The sequence below is a fragment of the Lissotriton vulgaris genome, chromosome 2_1, assembly GCF_964263255.1.
Source record: "Lissotriton vulgaris chromosome 2_1, aLisVul1.2, whole genome shotgun sequence".
Lineage (NCBI taxonomy): Eukaryota > Metazoa > Chordata > Amphibia > Caudata > Salamandridae > Lissotriton > Lissotriton vulgaris.
The window spans coordinates 282471513-282485749 of record NC_141687.1 but is presented as its reverse complement, the minus strand read 5'-3'; the positions used below and the strand labels follow the sequence as shown (position 1 = coordinate 282485749).

The window sequence follows — 14237 nt, the reverse complement described above, 5'->3', positions numbered from 1 at the left end:
TTTCCTGGAAACCGTCAGATTGATCCAGGATTAAATGATACAGACTTCATAGGCCACTTTTCTACAGTGAGTTGCTCTGCTGCGTCGCGTGGAATTATTTTCAGCATTTCTGTTTGCAAAGTAGTTTTACAAACAAATTTTATTTTGAGGGCCCAAACTTTACATGGCAGAATGGTCACAGCAATTAAGCTGTAAATCGTTGGTAAATGTAAATAAACCTGTTATTTGGTATGGTGCTCAAACTCGGTCTTGTTTTTTTTTTTCCTCAGGGCTCGTAGGAAAAAAGGCTCAGCTCGGAGACTTGGCCTCCAGAAACTATGGGAATGGTGCTTAGGACTTGTGCAAATGAGTTCCCTACCATGGAGAATAGTCATCGGCCGCTTAGGAAGAATAGGTCATGGGGAGCTAATAGGTAACAAAGTTGTAATTCTGTTAATCAACCACGCTTAATTGCAAGTAAAAAGTAACATGCAGTTTGGATGTCATGCATTTTGTGATATTCATATTTACTCATCCAGTGCATCAACACTGCAGTTTTTCATGTCTTAGTTTAATATGTCTTTGTGGAAGCATGTCACTGTTGTGAGTTTGCATGTTGTTCATATTTTCTCTATTTAATGATTTGCAATGGAATTACTGCTCAAATTAGTTTTGGGATGTCTACCACCGAAACCAATGGTTGCAGGTACAGTGAAAGTTTTCCTACAGAAGGTTGCATATTTTGCTGCTATATAATTTTGATTTGTGACGGTCAGTCAAAATATATTTCAGTAACAAGCCTATAAAACCATTAAATTACACACAAAACAAATGTTAAAATCACAGTGCATGTGCATATAAAAAAAATAGCTAAAGATAGTCATCATTAAACATGCGAAGGGTAAAAGCATTAAAATCATCCAGATGGTGTACATGCATAAAAGCATCTTTTTGCAAGCAGTATATATGCAGACATAGCGGTCAGAGATATGCTACTTGACCTATAGACTAGAAAAGAGTTTATCTGAAGTAACTTCATCTAGTTAAGCTAACAGTGGGATTCAAAGTGCTTTCGTTATACGCCTCACTGTTACAAGGTAGCATCCACGATTTAAAGCCATCCCGGGATATAGAAACATATCTTGGAATCCTGTAGGCTTCAGCATATTGTTTTGTGCCTTATGTAATACAATACAAAAACCACAGTTGATGGACAGAATGCAGAACAATGTCATACATTCACCCCAGTACAGAGATCTGGGCCTAAATCCATCGTTTTTATGCACTCCACACCACCCCAGTTCAGACATGGCCATATGCAAATCAGTCTGACCCTGTGCCTCATGGGAACAGTCCAGCCCGAACTGCCAAGCCATGCTTTCCCTGAACCAGAGACAAGCTTTCGAGGACCGGTTTCTGGCATTCCAGCCGTCTTCAGCCCGGCTTGCTTGAATCCAGTGGTGTGGAGAGATTCGGACTAAAGTCTGAGCATACCCATCCCACTCGGGGTGACGAATGCAAAAACCACAGTTGTTGGACAGAATGCAGAACAATGTCATACATTCACCCCAGTACAAAGATCTGGGCATATATCCATCGTTTTTTTGCACTCCACACCACCCCAGTTCAGACATGGCCATATGCAAATCAGTCTGACCCTGTGCCTCATGGGAACAGTCCAGCCCGAACTGCCAAGCCATGCCTTCCCTGGACCTGGCTGATAGCCAGAAACCAGCCTTTGGATGCTTGATTCCGGTCTAGGAAAGACATGGCTTGGTAGTTCGGGCTGGACTGTTCCCATGAGGCACAGGGTCAAGGCTGATTTGCATATAGCCATTGTCTGACCTAGGGTGGTGTGGAGTGCAAAAAAGCAATGGATTTAGGCCCAGATCTTTGTACTGGGGTGAATGTAAGACATTGTTCTACATTCTGTCCATCAACTGTGGTTTTTGCAATTATGTAATACAATGCAGCCTTATGGAGGACCTCCTGGGCTTAGCATATGCCAGGCACAAGAAAAGTACGTGTTCTATGTCCTCACTATGGCCAGGACATAGTGGGCAATTCAGCGATTTCTGTCTAGCTGGGTCACAGTTATACGTGAAGTCATTTACAAGTTGTAGTTTGATTCTCAAGTTGCGCGCTAATGGTGGAATAAAAGCATCCATGAATGACTCAAATGCAGGGACAGGTTTAAAAATTAATAATTCCTCCATCCACCTAACAATGTTTTCATTGCAATAGTATGAGTCAATTGTATAGCCCCAGTATTTCTCTTTAACATTTGCCTTTGAATTGCCTGAGATGGATTTAACCAAAGCATACCCAGGGTTTTTATAAAATAAACCAATGGAATGGTGGTGCTATTCCTAGGAATAGAACTTCCTCAAATGCAGACCTGTATATGGTCAATTCAGGGGTGGACCATAATCTAGCCCAATAAAGTAAAGGTCTCAGCTTAACAAGATCTCCTATTATTTTGAAGCCAGTGTCAAAGAAACGGGGACTGATTGGGTACTTCGTGGTAGACAAAACAATGATTTAATAAAACAATTTTCTTTAAGACAACATATGAGTGTTCTCCACTACCTGTACTTTTGCTGCATATAAAGCCACTGATTGCACCTTGGCCCTATACATTTCAGTGACTGGGGACGCAGATTTAGGTGTAGAGGCTTAAAACCGTTTGACACCCCCTCACAACCCCCACTCCCCTATTTTGGGCTATCATGGACACCTTTTAATAAATAATCTGCCAGGTTGTTGATGTAAAGGAAGAACCGACCACATCTCTCCTGCACTCAGGGAACTTAAATGGCTCCCAATTAAACTGCGAGCCAGCTTTAGAACAGCCTGCCTCACGCATAAAGCCCTACACACAGGCAAACCGGAATACTTAACCGCCAAATTTAAAAGGGCCTGCCAGTCCAGGAACCTGAGGAGCTCCAACACTCTACTACTCATTCCACTGAAAACTCGTAAGCAAAAAAACGCAGCTAAATCTTTAGCTGGAAACGCCCCAAAAATCTGGAACTCCATCCCCGCCTCACATCAGAATGATCCCCTCAAGAACCTGCTCAAAGTCCTCTTCCTAGACCACTCTCGAGTGAAACTATAAGATCCAAGGAAGCACCTTAGACGGTTCTCCATCTTACTGTATACTTTTGACCGTGGACACTGACTTGGACCCAGAAAACCTCTTGGTCTCCCGTCCTGGTTAAACAAAGAACACCTATTAGACGCTCTTTCTAAACGATAAACACCCTACCCGCTCCATGCTCGCTCCTGTGTCTGTTCTATTCCCGGCTCGATCCTGCATGCTCTATCATAATATTTGTATTGTATATCTGCACATAACTGTACATGTTGTAAAGCGGTCTGATACCCTCGGGTCCAGCTAGCGCCATATAAAACTCCTAAAATAAAATAAATCCCTGTTGTACAGTGGGTATACGATCGGTTAGCTCTCCCTGTTCTCCCACAATACTTGGGCATAGGTCTTGTCATGCAATCTGATACGTTTGAATCAATGCCCATACTGGTCAGTGACAACCACAGTAAGCTTTTCGGAACCAGGTCAAAAGCTGACCTCAAATCAACAAAACCAATATACAGGGGATCTTGGGGAAAGCCACATCCTTCCACCTTAGACGATTTAAACGAAACACCTGATCTATGGTGCTCACTTTCAGGTTGGACCCTACTTTCTATGGGAGAAAGAATCCTCTTCTCATCCTTTCAGTCTTGGAGTCTAGATAGGATCTGGTGGTAGGAAATCTTTTGCAGATTCTCAATCAAACTTATGGGCCTGTAATTGCCTGATGAGGTCCTATCACCCTTTTTTTAAGATAGAAATGATCTCTGCTGCCAGCCAACACATCGCCTTCCAGTATCTTATTTGAAAGGGCATGGATGTAATGGCCCCATATGTTAGGTTCCGATTGGAAGCTGGGACTTTATCGAGTCCTGTCGCTTTGCCTGGACGCAAAGCATTAATAGCAGTTAGTCTCACTCCCGGAGAATCTTAGATTTTTCTGCTCTAGGCAAGACTGCTGATCGAGATTACAGCATGAAGGGATACTGGCAAGGAAGGATCAGCATATAAGCTGGTGAAATAATCTACCCACTGCTGAGGCTGTACCATGCATTCAATAGGGCTAATAGAAATGGCATTACCTAGGTGTAAATGTGAGTGAGTATCTCAGTGTTATGACTGATCTTAGACCATTTTACTGCCCTACTGTTATTTGCAAGAAACAGTGTTGTTGCAGAATGTGGGATTGCTATTCACGTGAGTTGGAAATATTGTTTTCTCTAATGACAAGACAAGCGCATTATAATCACTGTCTGCTTGGGTAAGAACTTCAAAATCTAAGGCTAGATGCCACAAATCAATGTCTAGCCCGATGGAATTTATTTTACTCATATGAGACCCTCTGGAAAAAGCAGAAGCAGGGAGATTATCATATACCGTTGCAAGCTCACATCCCGAAGGACAGCATAAGTGACATAAACGATTTTGCTTCCTTTTTTGATGTACCCCTAGCTTCATCTTCCCCTTCTGTGATAAATGACAGGCCTTTTAGGGGCTACAAGCAAGTATTAAAATCTCCTGCAACTAGAATCAGGACATTACATGGGATCTTCTTGAGGAGAAAGTCTAAACGTTTTAGGGTAGTTTATTCTTTGTTCCTACTTACAGGACAATTGTAGTTATTAAATATGTTTAGTTACGCTTCTGTCCACTAAGATATATATGTCCAAAATATCATTATTTGTGCCTACCCTTTTGATAGATTCCCCCAACATGATCTTAATCCAAATTAGGAGGCTGCCAGACTGGCGACCTGCCCTTGAGGCGACTGCTTTTACACAGTAGTTGGAATACCCTTGCAAAAAATGTGTCCAGATCCCAAGTCTCCTGCATTCACACAATATCATACCCATTAATAAACCATTCTACTTCTGCCAACGTCCTCTTTACAATCGATATTCCATGATATGATCTTAAAAGGACTGGTACTGCTGTTACTTAATGTCTGTGCTGATAAAGTAGCTAATGGGTGAGTCGGCTATGGGATAGATATTTAATAGGTATGGGGTTGCGGTAATCAGGGTAGACTTTGTTATTGGCTAGGGATAGAGATTATACCACAACCTTTAAAACTCTCATTAGATGTAATGTTAGCAAGTTTAGTTAGAAGTAACCCTGCAGTTGAAACTTCAAATATGGAAACGTTGGGGCACATGCAGAGTCCTTCACTTGTGATCCCTAGTCCTACCAAACCATTGTTTTCTTATATAAATGTTATTTTGAAGCCTTTTTGTTGTTGCCAATTAAAGAATGATTACAGTGGTGCATATTTAATACTTTTATTTGGGAATGATTATCTATTCCATTTATTTATTATGAATTTACTACTTACACTTAACCACTACCTGTTTTGAGAGGATTTGTTCAGGACAGTGTCTGTTATGGGGTGGCCTTTTACTGCTAAAGCAGCAAACTGCCTTTTCTTGCCAATATAGGTCACATTTCAGTAGCACATCTTGTGTAATGAAGTGCTTTGCAGAGCTATACACCTATGACTTCTTCTTTACCAATTCAAAGCAAACATTGGCTAAGCCAATATGTATTGTCATGAGAGGCATTAGCCAAACCTTTTTAATTGCTGATGCTAGATAGCAAATGCAAACATTTTAATTGAAATTAGCTAGCCCCTGAATGCTGCTTAGGCATGCATCATCATACTGGTGCATATGAGTCCTGATACTCTGGTTGGACTTTTTTTTAATGCCCACACAATTTAGTATCTGCAACGAAGTAAGCTTGTTGCCAGAATTCATCATAGTGTTTAAGTGCATATTGATAGTCACTGTATGTATCCTGGCCCACATTTTCCTTTAAGAGTTATAAAATCTGTTGCATTCACTTTGCAGATGACCTACTAACATATTTGCCTTTAGCTCCCATATGCACATGCTAAGAAATTTAAAGTCCGCATGTGCTTCTGTTATGCTCTGAAACAAGAACACATTGTTGCACTTTACACTTTGCTTTAGCATTGATGTTGAATTGTGGTATTGTATGGCTGCTGCTATTTAGTTTGTAACAACATAAAAAAATGCTATTGCAGTAAGAATGACCATTCTTTAAAAGAAATGCTGATCTTGGGCACTTGTAGAGTTTAACATATAGCTTAACCTAATTCATATATAAAACACAAGATAGGCAACCACAGGTTAACTGAAATTTAAAAATAGTGTACAATTAGAAAATATATTCACAACAAATATCAAGTGCCAGTAGTAGAAAGGCTGTATAAATGTCAATACAATATCAAATACAAAGTACAATTAAATGATTTTGCCCACAACACAGTATGAATACAACCATTTATACTACAACTTCTTGTGGCATCACTGCTGTTCAAATTACATGGAATTGGGGGAGGGGCAAGGGTATAATTAATTACTGCTTTGCATACTTGTGTAAGAGTCCTGTATGCCATAACCAATATATTGATGCTCTGACACGGACAGTGTCAGCATTAAATAGAAAAAAATTAGCCCCACAACTGTTGCCAGGCCAATTGTTTATATTGGCTAAGAATGTGGTGTTCAAATTAGTTCTTCCATGGATACATGGTCGCTGCCTGACCTTAAGATAGCGGCTTAATCCCTTATATCCCAAGCTCTTAAGGCACCCGGGGTTATACAATAGGCCACGGCCACTCTCAGGACGCTGCCCAGAGGCCCTGAGGAGCGTGCTCCGCGACAGGAAAGAGACCCTGACCTACAGTGCCACCTGAGAACCACAAGTCTAGTCCCCACAGCAGAGTGAGCGGGGGAACAAACGAGCGCACCAATGTGCGGCTTGGCCCCGTGAATTGCCCGTATGCCTCCCAAAAAAATCTCAAGCCAACAAGGTCTTAAGCTACTTTGTAAACATTAACAAGGGAGACGGACAAGAGCTAGGGCATAAACAGCCAAAGGGATGGGGCTGACCCGTGATGATCTCCTGGCCACCCTCATGGACTTAAAAAGAGAGCTGCGCGACAACATTAAAGCCGACATCAGCGCTTCTCTCGAAGCCTTCAAATCTGCCCATTACCCTTCCTTGCGCCATCCACCTTTTCCCCTTACCCTTCCTTGCTCCATCCACCTTGTCCCCTATGTTCTTTAAATGTTTTTTTTATACTTATGTAACTTTTAACTGATGTAAATTGTAACATTCTTGTTCCTCATGTAAAGCGCTCTGATTCCTTTGGGTCTAGCCAGCGCCATATAAAACTCATTAATTAAATATGTTCCCATTTATTACTTTCACTTTGTCTACTTCCCTAGTTTCTATCCCCTCTCGCCTTAATCTCTCCCCTTACCTGCTACTCCGCCTAGCGCCCTGTCTTTTGTGCCCTATGACTTAAGCACTCCTCCCCTTGTTGAGGAAAGAGCCAATATTTATATTCTGGAGTCTCAGCGAACCCGCCGAGAGAGTTCACTGCGCCAAGGGAGCCATTCACAGCTGAGGATTTTGGCTGCGACCAGTTCAGAATAGTGCCATGAAACCTTGGTGTACTTGCGCTTTATACATTTTTTATAACGTAACATAACATGGCACCCCTTGCCAAAGCACTCCCTCTCCCCCTTTTATTGTAGGATCCAGTGTGTAGGCCTTGGAGTCTCAGAGACCCCTCTGAGAGAGTTCACTGCGTTATGGGAGCCTCTTGCAACAGAGATAGGGAAATGATACCACTTACCCTGGGCTCACAGCTTACTGGACTTTAGACGTTTCTTTGACTCGTCTACCGGTTTGTGTCCCCGTCGCCCTTCCCCCTCTTCTTTCCATGCTGTCTCTCACCCTCCCCTCCTCTTTCCCGCCTTCATTATCTGTTTTCCTCCCCTGCTCCTACCCCTCCTCCCCTGAATCTCTCCCCTTGCCTGCTTTTCCCCTTACGTATTTGTGCTTATTTTTTATCTCTACCTTACACGTAACTATGTTGCCATTATTATTTTATTATGGAATTTGGTAAAGCGCACAGTTACCCCCTCCGGGGGCGTCCCGGCGCTATGGACAGGAACAGCAGAGGAGAAGAGGCCATGCTCTAATAACTGTGTAACCTTTGTAACGATGTAACCTGTAATAATGATTTGATTCGTAAAGCGCTCTGATACCTCCGGGTCTAGCCAGCGCTATATAAAACCTTTACAATAAATTAAATTAAATATTCTGCTTGCTTCATAAAGTACACCTTTAGGATTTATAAACACATAATAAAAAGCCACGTACAGGATACAGCAGTATAAGATTAGACACAAATAAATTAAGGAAAGGTAATATTGTATACTACAGTGTACATGTGGCTTCAAAAAATGATTTACAACTCAGTAACCAGTAGTTGTCTTCTAAAGTCGAATTGTTTAATATAATTCAGGCTTCAAAGCTTTTGTTTACCTCTTTACAGCTTTTTCCGTCTGATACACACTGTTTGCTTCCCTTAACGCTTCCTTTGGTTGCAGTTATTTTGATTAGTTTGTATTTTGCATCAAAGTGCTTGCTATGTTCATATTTAAGCATGATTGTCTTCAAATCTGTTTGGCAGTATTAATCAAAAGCTTAAACTACTCATTTTAACTGGGCTCTTTTGCAAGGTTTCATAACTGATAGACTTCTAGCTGCCGATTCCTCACCTTGGAATTCTCCTCAGCCATCAGACTGGATCAGAAATTTTCTGTGAGCAGTACCCCTGCGTGCCAGTAGGTGGCCTTGTTTGGGTCCGTGTGGCGTCATTGGCATTGATGTCTGCAGTGTTTATGTAGGGACCCCCCCCCCCCCCCCCCCCCCCCAATGTTGATAACCGTTCTTTACTTTCCACGCTAGCCAGAGCAGGGGAAGATCTACCCTTTAGTTACTTTTTGACAAGGTTTTTTCCAACATTTAGTCACTTTTTTTTAGATTTACCTCCTTGTGTGTCGGGAATGTCTTTGAAGAAGGCCGGCGTATGTCTGTGACGGATTCACACTTTGAGAAAGTATCATCTTTCATGCATGGTATGCCCCCACTTTATGCTGAATTGATGATGTACTTTGACAGAGTGTGCCCTGGTCTCCTGCAAATCAGGTGACCAGGGCCTGTGTTCCTTCCCTAAAACTGTGTTGAAACTAAAACCCAATTGGCATCTCTGGCCACATGTCAGCCCCTGGTAAATGGTACCATAGGTGTACCCAGGGCATTGTGACCAGAGAAGACCCCTAAGGGCTGCAGAACTTATTGTGCCACCTGTATGGGCCCTGCACCCTGACACACACACACACTGCCTTTGCAGGCTGAGTGTCCTGGTGCAGAACTAAACAGAGTTGACATGGCACACATCCCTGTGTGCCATGCCCACAAACCCACTGCCCTGGCATACCTGAGTCACCCCTCTAGCTGGGTGCCCTATGCCAGTGGTGTGTACACAGGTGCATGAACCCTGTGCCCCTACAGTACCCAGGGCCATTCCTGGGCACTGTGAGAGCAGTGATGCCATTAAGAGTATATGGTGCTGGGAGGTTGTCATTACGAACTCCACATCACCATGATGGGTATACTGAAGACTGACCAGTTTGATATCAAACTTCTCAGCACATTAAACCCACACTGATGCCAGTGTGTGATTTAATGTAAAATGCACTACAGAGGGCATCTTAGAGATGCTCCCTGAAACCTATCCTACAATCCACGTCTAGTCTGAGAGGCTGCCTAGGCTGCCACACAGAAGACATTTTGCTGGACCCCAGGGTAGAGAGCCATCTGCTCTCCTTTGCCTGCAACAATGCACATCCTGGGCGAGGTGCCAGGTTTCCTCCCACAGGATGGGCAGGGGAAGCTTCAAAGGCATGCCACCTTTGTGAGCTTCTCCAGACCACTTGCTATACTCAGCAACTGGCTTCCACCGGTTCTGACCCACACTCTGGCGGGAAGACTGGCGGGAAACCCTAACTGAGGAAAGTGGGTATGTTCGCCTCTGCCAACCCAATCCCGCAGGTGGGAGTGGTGAGATGAAGCACAACTCCGGGCTCCGGCCATCTTGAGGATGGTAAGCCCTGCCCAATCTGAGCTACGCTCCTGACCCCCTCCCACAGGAGAGGAGCAGGATAGAGGCTGTACTCACCCCAGGACATGGACCCATTGGTTCCTGCCCTTACCCTACCTGTAACGCCCCTAAATGTAGTATTTAGGGGCACCCTCAACCTTCCTTCAGCAGATCCCTATTTCGAAACAAGAAGATGAACAAGGAGGACAACTGCTAACAAAAGGACAACACCAACTGACTTGGCCCTAGCCCTGCCGGCCTGTTGATCCTTGAACCTGCTCCTGCTAAATCCCGGCATCTCCTGCGGACAGCAACCTTGAAAACCCCGGAGGACCTGCCTGCCTTGCTCATCTAGAGACTTGCAGTGGTTCTGCTCAAACAAGTAACACCCCTAGTACTGGCCAGGAACCGTGAATCCAGCGCCTCTGCACCCGCCGAGCCCGGCCGGTGCCTGAGTAGACAAAGACCCTGAGGACTTTCCCCCAGGCGTGTGTGACCTGAAATCCAGTGCCCAAGGACCCTCCTCGACGACCCAGACGACACAACCAGGGACCCCTCCAACCGCGACCAGCAGAGGGTAAGATTTCCCGATGTCAAAAGACAACCCAGTTCCCCGCGGCCCCCTGTGCCCAACTCCAGGGTGCCTACCTATCCTGCAAGATCCCAACTTACCCTTCAAAGTGTTGGTCGCTCCAGAAGAATCTCCGTCCCCTAGCCAGCAGCCTTTGTTCATCTTCCAAGTCTTCCCTTGAATAACATTGAACGCCCGACGGCTCAAAAGCACCCTGCACCCAGCCGCCCGAGTGCTACTGGGAGTGTAACCTTTGTCCTAATCTACTTCCCCATTTGCCCTGAGCAAGTGACCAGGAGCCCAGCTTCCACAGCCGCGTGGCCTGCTTGCCAGCAGCCACCAACCAAAAGCCCCCCTGCCGCCCATAGGCTAACATTGGGCCTAACTACCTCTGCACCCGGGTGCCACTGAGGGTGTACCTACTGTACCTACCTGACCCTGGGAGACCCCTGAGTCTATGCCCAGAGCCTTAACTCTGCCAGTAGAGTACTTACCCAAAAGCCGATAACTCACTGTTCGAGGCATATGAGCTGCAGATCCTACATTTAGCAATAGATCGCCACCTGGTGTTGGGCTCGGATGATTGCAGGTTGTTGTCTTCTTGGAAGAAGTCTTTTGTAGTCATGAGATAGGTGACTCCTCCCTTGGACAATACTGCGCATGATCATCGACTCCATCCTCAGATTGTTTTTCGCCATGATGGGAAATGATGGAGTAGGTAGAAGTAAAGAGAAAAGGATTTCCATGCGTGTGCATCTAAGTAAGATGAGTACTGGAACGGATACAAGTCCCGGGGAGGCGGGAGGGTATGTAGGATTCTGCAGCTCTTCATGCCAAGAACAGATGCATACTGGTAAGTAGCATTTTCCGTTCGAGGCATATGAGCTGCAGATCCTACATTTAGCAACGATTGTGCAGCAGTGTCTCCCCTAGCGGTGGTCGCTTGTATCCGTTGCAGCATACTGAAAAAGTGTTTTAAGGACAGCTTGGCCTACTGCAGCTTGCTGCTTGGCTTGCACATCAACACAATAGTGTTTAGTGATTGGTGATTCTAGGGGGAAAAGTTTGTCAACTTTTAAAATACAATAATATTTGTTAAAAAATCACAACTGTAACCAAAATGCTTTTACTTAACTGTTTACAGGAAATGTCCCAGGACTGAATCTAGGATCCAGTCCGGTAGTTAGAAAAGAAATCTACAAAGTAACCAAGTGCATTTAACTAGAAATTCCCATTGAGCTCAATGTTGCATTGTTTGAAATTGTGTTGCTTATTGAAACCACTGTAAGTATTGTAATCAAAAAGTCTATTGCCTATTTGAAAAGTATTTAACTAAAGTATCTCATTCTGAGAAAGTATATTTTGATACCGTGTTGGTTCTAAAGTAAAACAACTATATATTTTGATACAAAACAATTGGCCTAGAGTTCAGTTCTTGAGTGTGTTAAAGCTTTTGCTGACTGAGTGTGTACAACAAATGCTTTGCACTGTCCTCTGATACTGCCTTACTGCTCAACCAAGCTACCACTTTAGAGAGTAAGGTTGTATCTAACTTTAGCTTTTGCCAAACCTCTGGGGACTGTGGATTCTGTGCACACTGTACCTTACTTTGGTCCAGTATATACAGAGCCATGTGCACACTGTACCTTACTTTGGTCCAGTATATACAGAGCCAGTTTCTTACACCCAGGGATTATGTTCCTTCCCTAAAATTGCATTGAAGCCTAAACCCAATTGGCATCTCTGGCCACATGTCACCCCCTGGTAAATGGTACCATAGGTACCAAGTGCACTGACCAGAGAAGGCCTCTAAGGGCTTCAGCACTTATTGAGGGCCTGTACCCTGACACTCACACACACTGCATTTGCAGGCTGCGTGTCTTGGTGCATAACAAAGTGAAGAGTCGACATGGCACACATCACTGTGTGCCATGACCACAAACCACTGCCCTGTCAAGGATCAGTAACCCCTCTAGCTGAGTGCTCTATGCCAGTGGCGAGGATACAGGTGCATGAGCCCTGTGCCCCTAGAGCAGGGGTCTTCAAACTGTGGGGCGCGACCCCCAGGGGGGCCGTGGAGCGATGCAAAGGGGGTCGCGCCTTCACAGTTTCACTTCTGCCCTGGCCTCCAGGGCTTCAGCCCCCCTCCTCCCCCATCCTGTGTCTCAGCCTGGGCTGCTGCAGTGCAGCTCGCGCTCCTGGGGCCTCGGCTGGGCAGTGTCTGGAGTCTTATCTCCATCCCGAGTTTTTCACAGGTCTTTAAAGACCATTAGCATATTTACATGCCTTTGTTAACTGATTACCAAAGGTTAGTTTTTTTATGGTTCCAGGGCCCAGGGGGTACTGGAACCATAAAAAAACTAAGCTTTGGTAATCAGTTAACAAAGGCATGTAAATATGCTAATGGTCTTTAAAGACCTGCTGAAGCGTTTGAAGAGCAGCGCCTTTCTTTTTTTTAAACACAGAACAGCCACCTTACAAGCAGTGATGGGTGGGGAAGGCATAGCGAGGCGCCGAAGCTAAACACGCTCACATTAAACTATGCTTTAGGGGAGATGGAGTTAAATTGACCAGCAGGAAGTGGTGGTGAGGGGATGGCTAGGAGCAGACAAAGAAATGCGATTTCGGGGGATAGTTTTTTAAAGAAGAAATGACTGCATGTATTTCTGCATTCTAAATGAAGATCGAGTTTGGGGTGAAACAAAAGTGCACATGATCTATGAGTGGAAACTCAGGAAGTGATATCACAGTCTGTTTATGTACCACTAATGCTTGTTGATTGAATCCTGCATTGGAGCCATCCACAGCCTGCATGCGTGGGGGCGAAGTGTTAATAAATGAGTGGCACACATTGACACCAGCTGTGCGGCGACCGCTGTTATCTGAGAGCTGAAAAGTGCCTCACCTGCATTGGGAATTAAGTTATATCATGATCGCTTTTAAGACGGCAGACACTCATTAAATGTGATCCCCCTGGTCCCCCACTCTGCCTATTCCTTACATTTGTATTTTTACACTTACTGCTGTAGTGTGAGAATGCATTTAATGAAAATAAATATAAAGTTGGGTTGCCAAAAGAAACATCCCTGCTATGTGTTGTTTAAAGATCCTGCAGAGACCTGCTCTTGACACTAAATTGAGTTATAAATAAAAAAGTATGTATTAATTAGTTATGTGACTTTTCTGTCTTTATTCTCTTTAATTATTAGTCATGGATCATTGAGGCATCCCTAGAACACAATTAAAAGTGCTTTCTATTTATATTTGCTGTTCTAAGTATTCACAGATAAGTGAAAAAAATACAGCTGAAGGTGACTACTTACTTCTGGGCCATCAAAATAATGAGCTGGTAACCCTAATCATTAGACTGGAAGTTTGTTGCAGGATCAGCACATTCTTTATTTCCTCCACCCTCGAACCCTGATTAATGCCATTATAGCAATAGTTTAACTTATATCTGAAACCCTACGCTTCAAGTTTCTGGGAATGCACCCTGCTTTTATACTACTCACTTCCATTCTCGCCTTCACTTTCACGTTCACCCTGCACTCCCAGCGATCACAATGCACTCACACTGATCACAATGCACTCACACTGATCGCCATGCACTC

The 14237-nt window shown here is 44.2% G+C and overlaps 1 protein-coding gene across 1 annotated transcript in view; it reads left to right on the top strand.

Annotated features, from left to right (window-relative positions):
* MED13 (mediator complex subunit 13) overlaps positions 1-14237 on the top strand; it is a 684456-nt gene that overhangs the window by 252255 nt on the left and 417964 nt on the right. The window contains exon 9 of the mRNA XM_086954050.1: positions 270-412. Coding sequence (XP_086810176.1) covers positions 270-412 — 143 coding nt within the window. The remainder of the gene's footprint in view (positions 1-269; positions 413-14237) is intronic.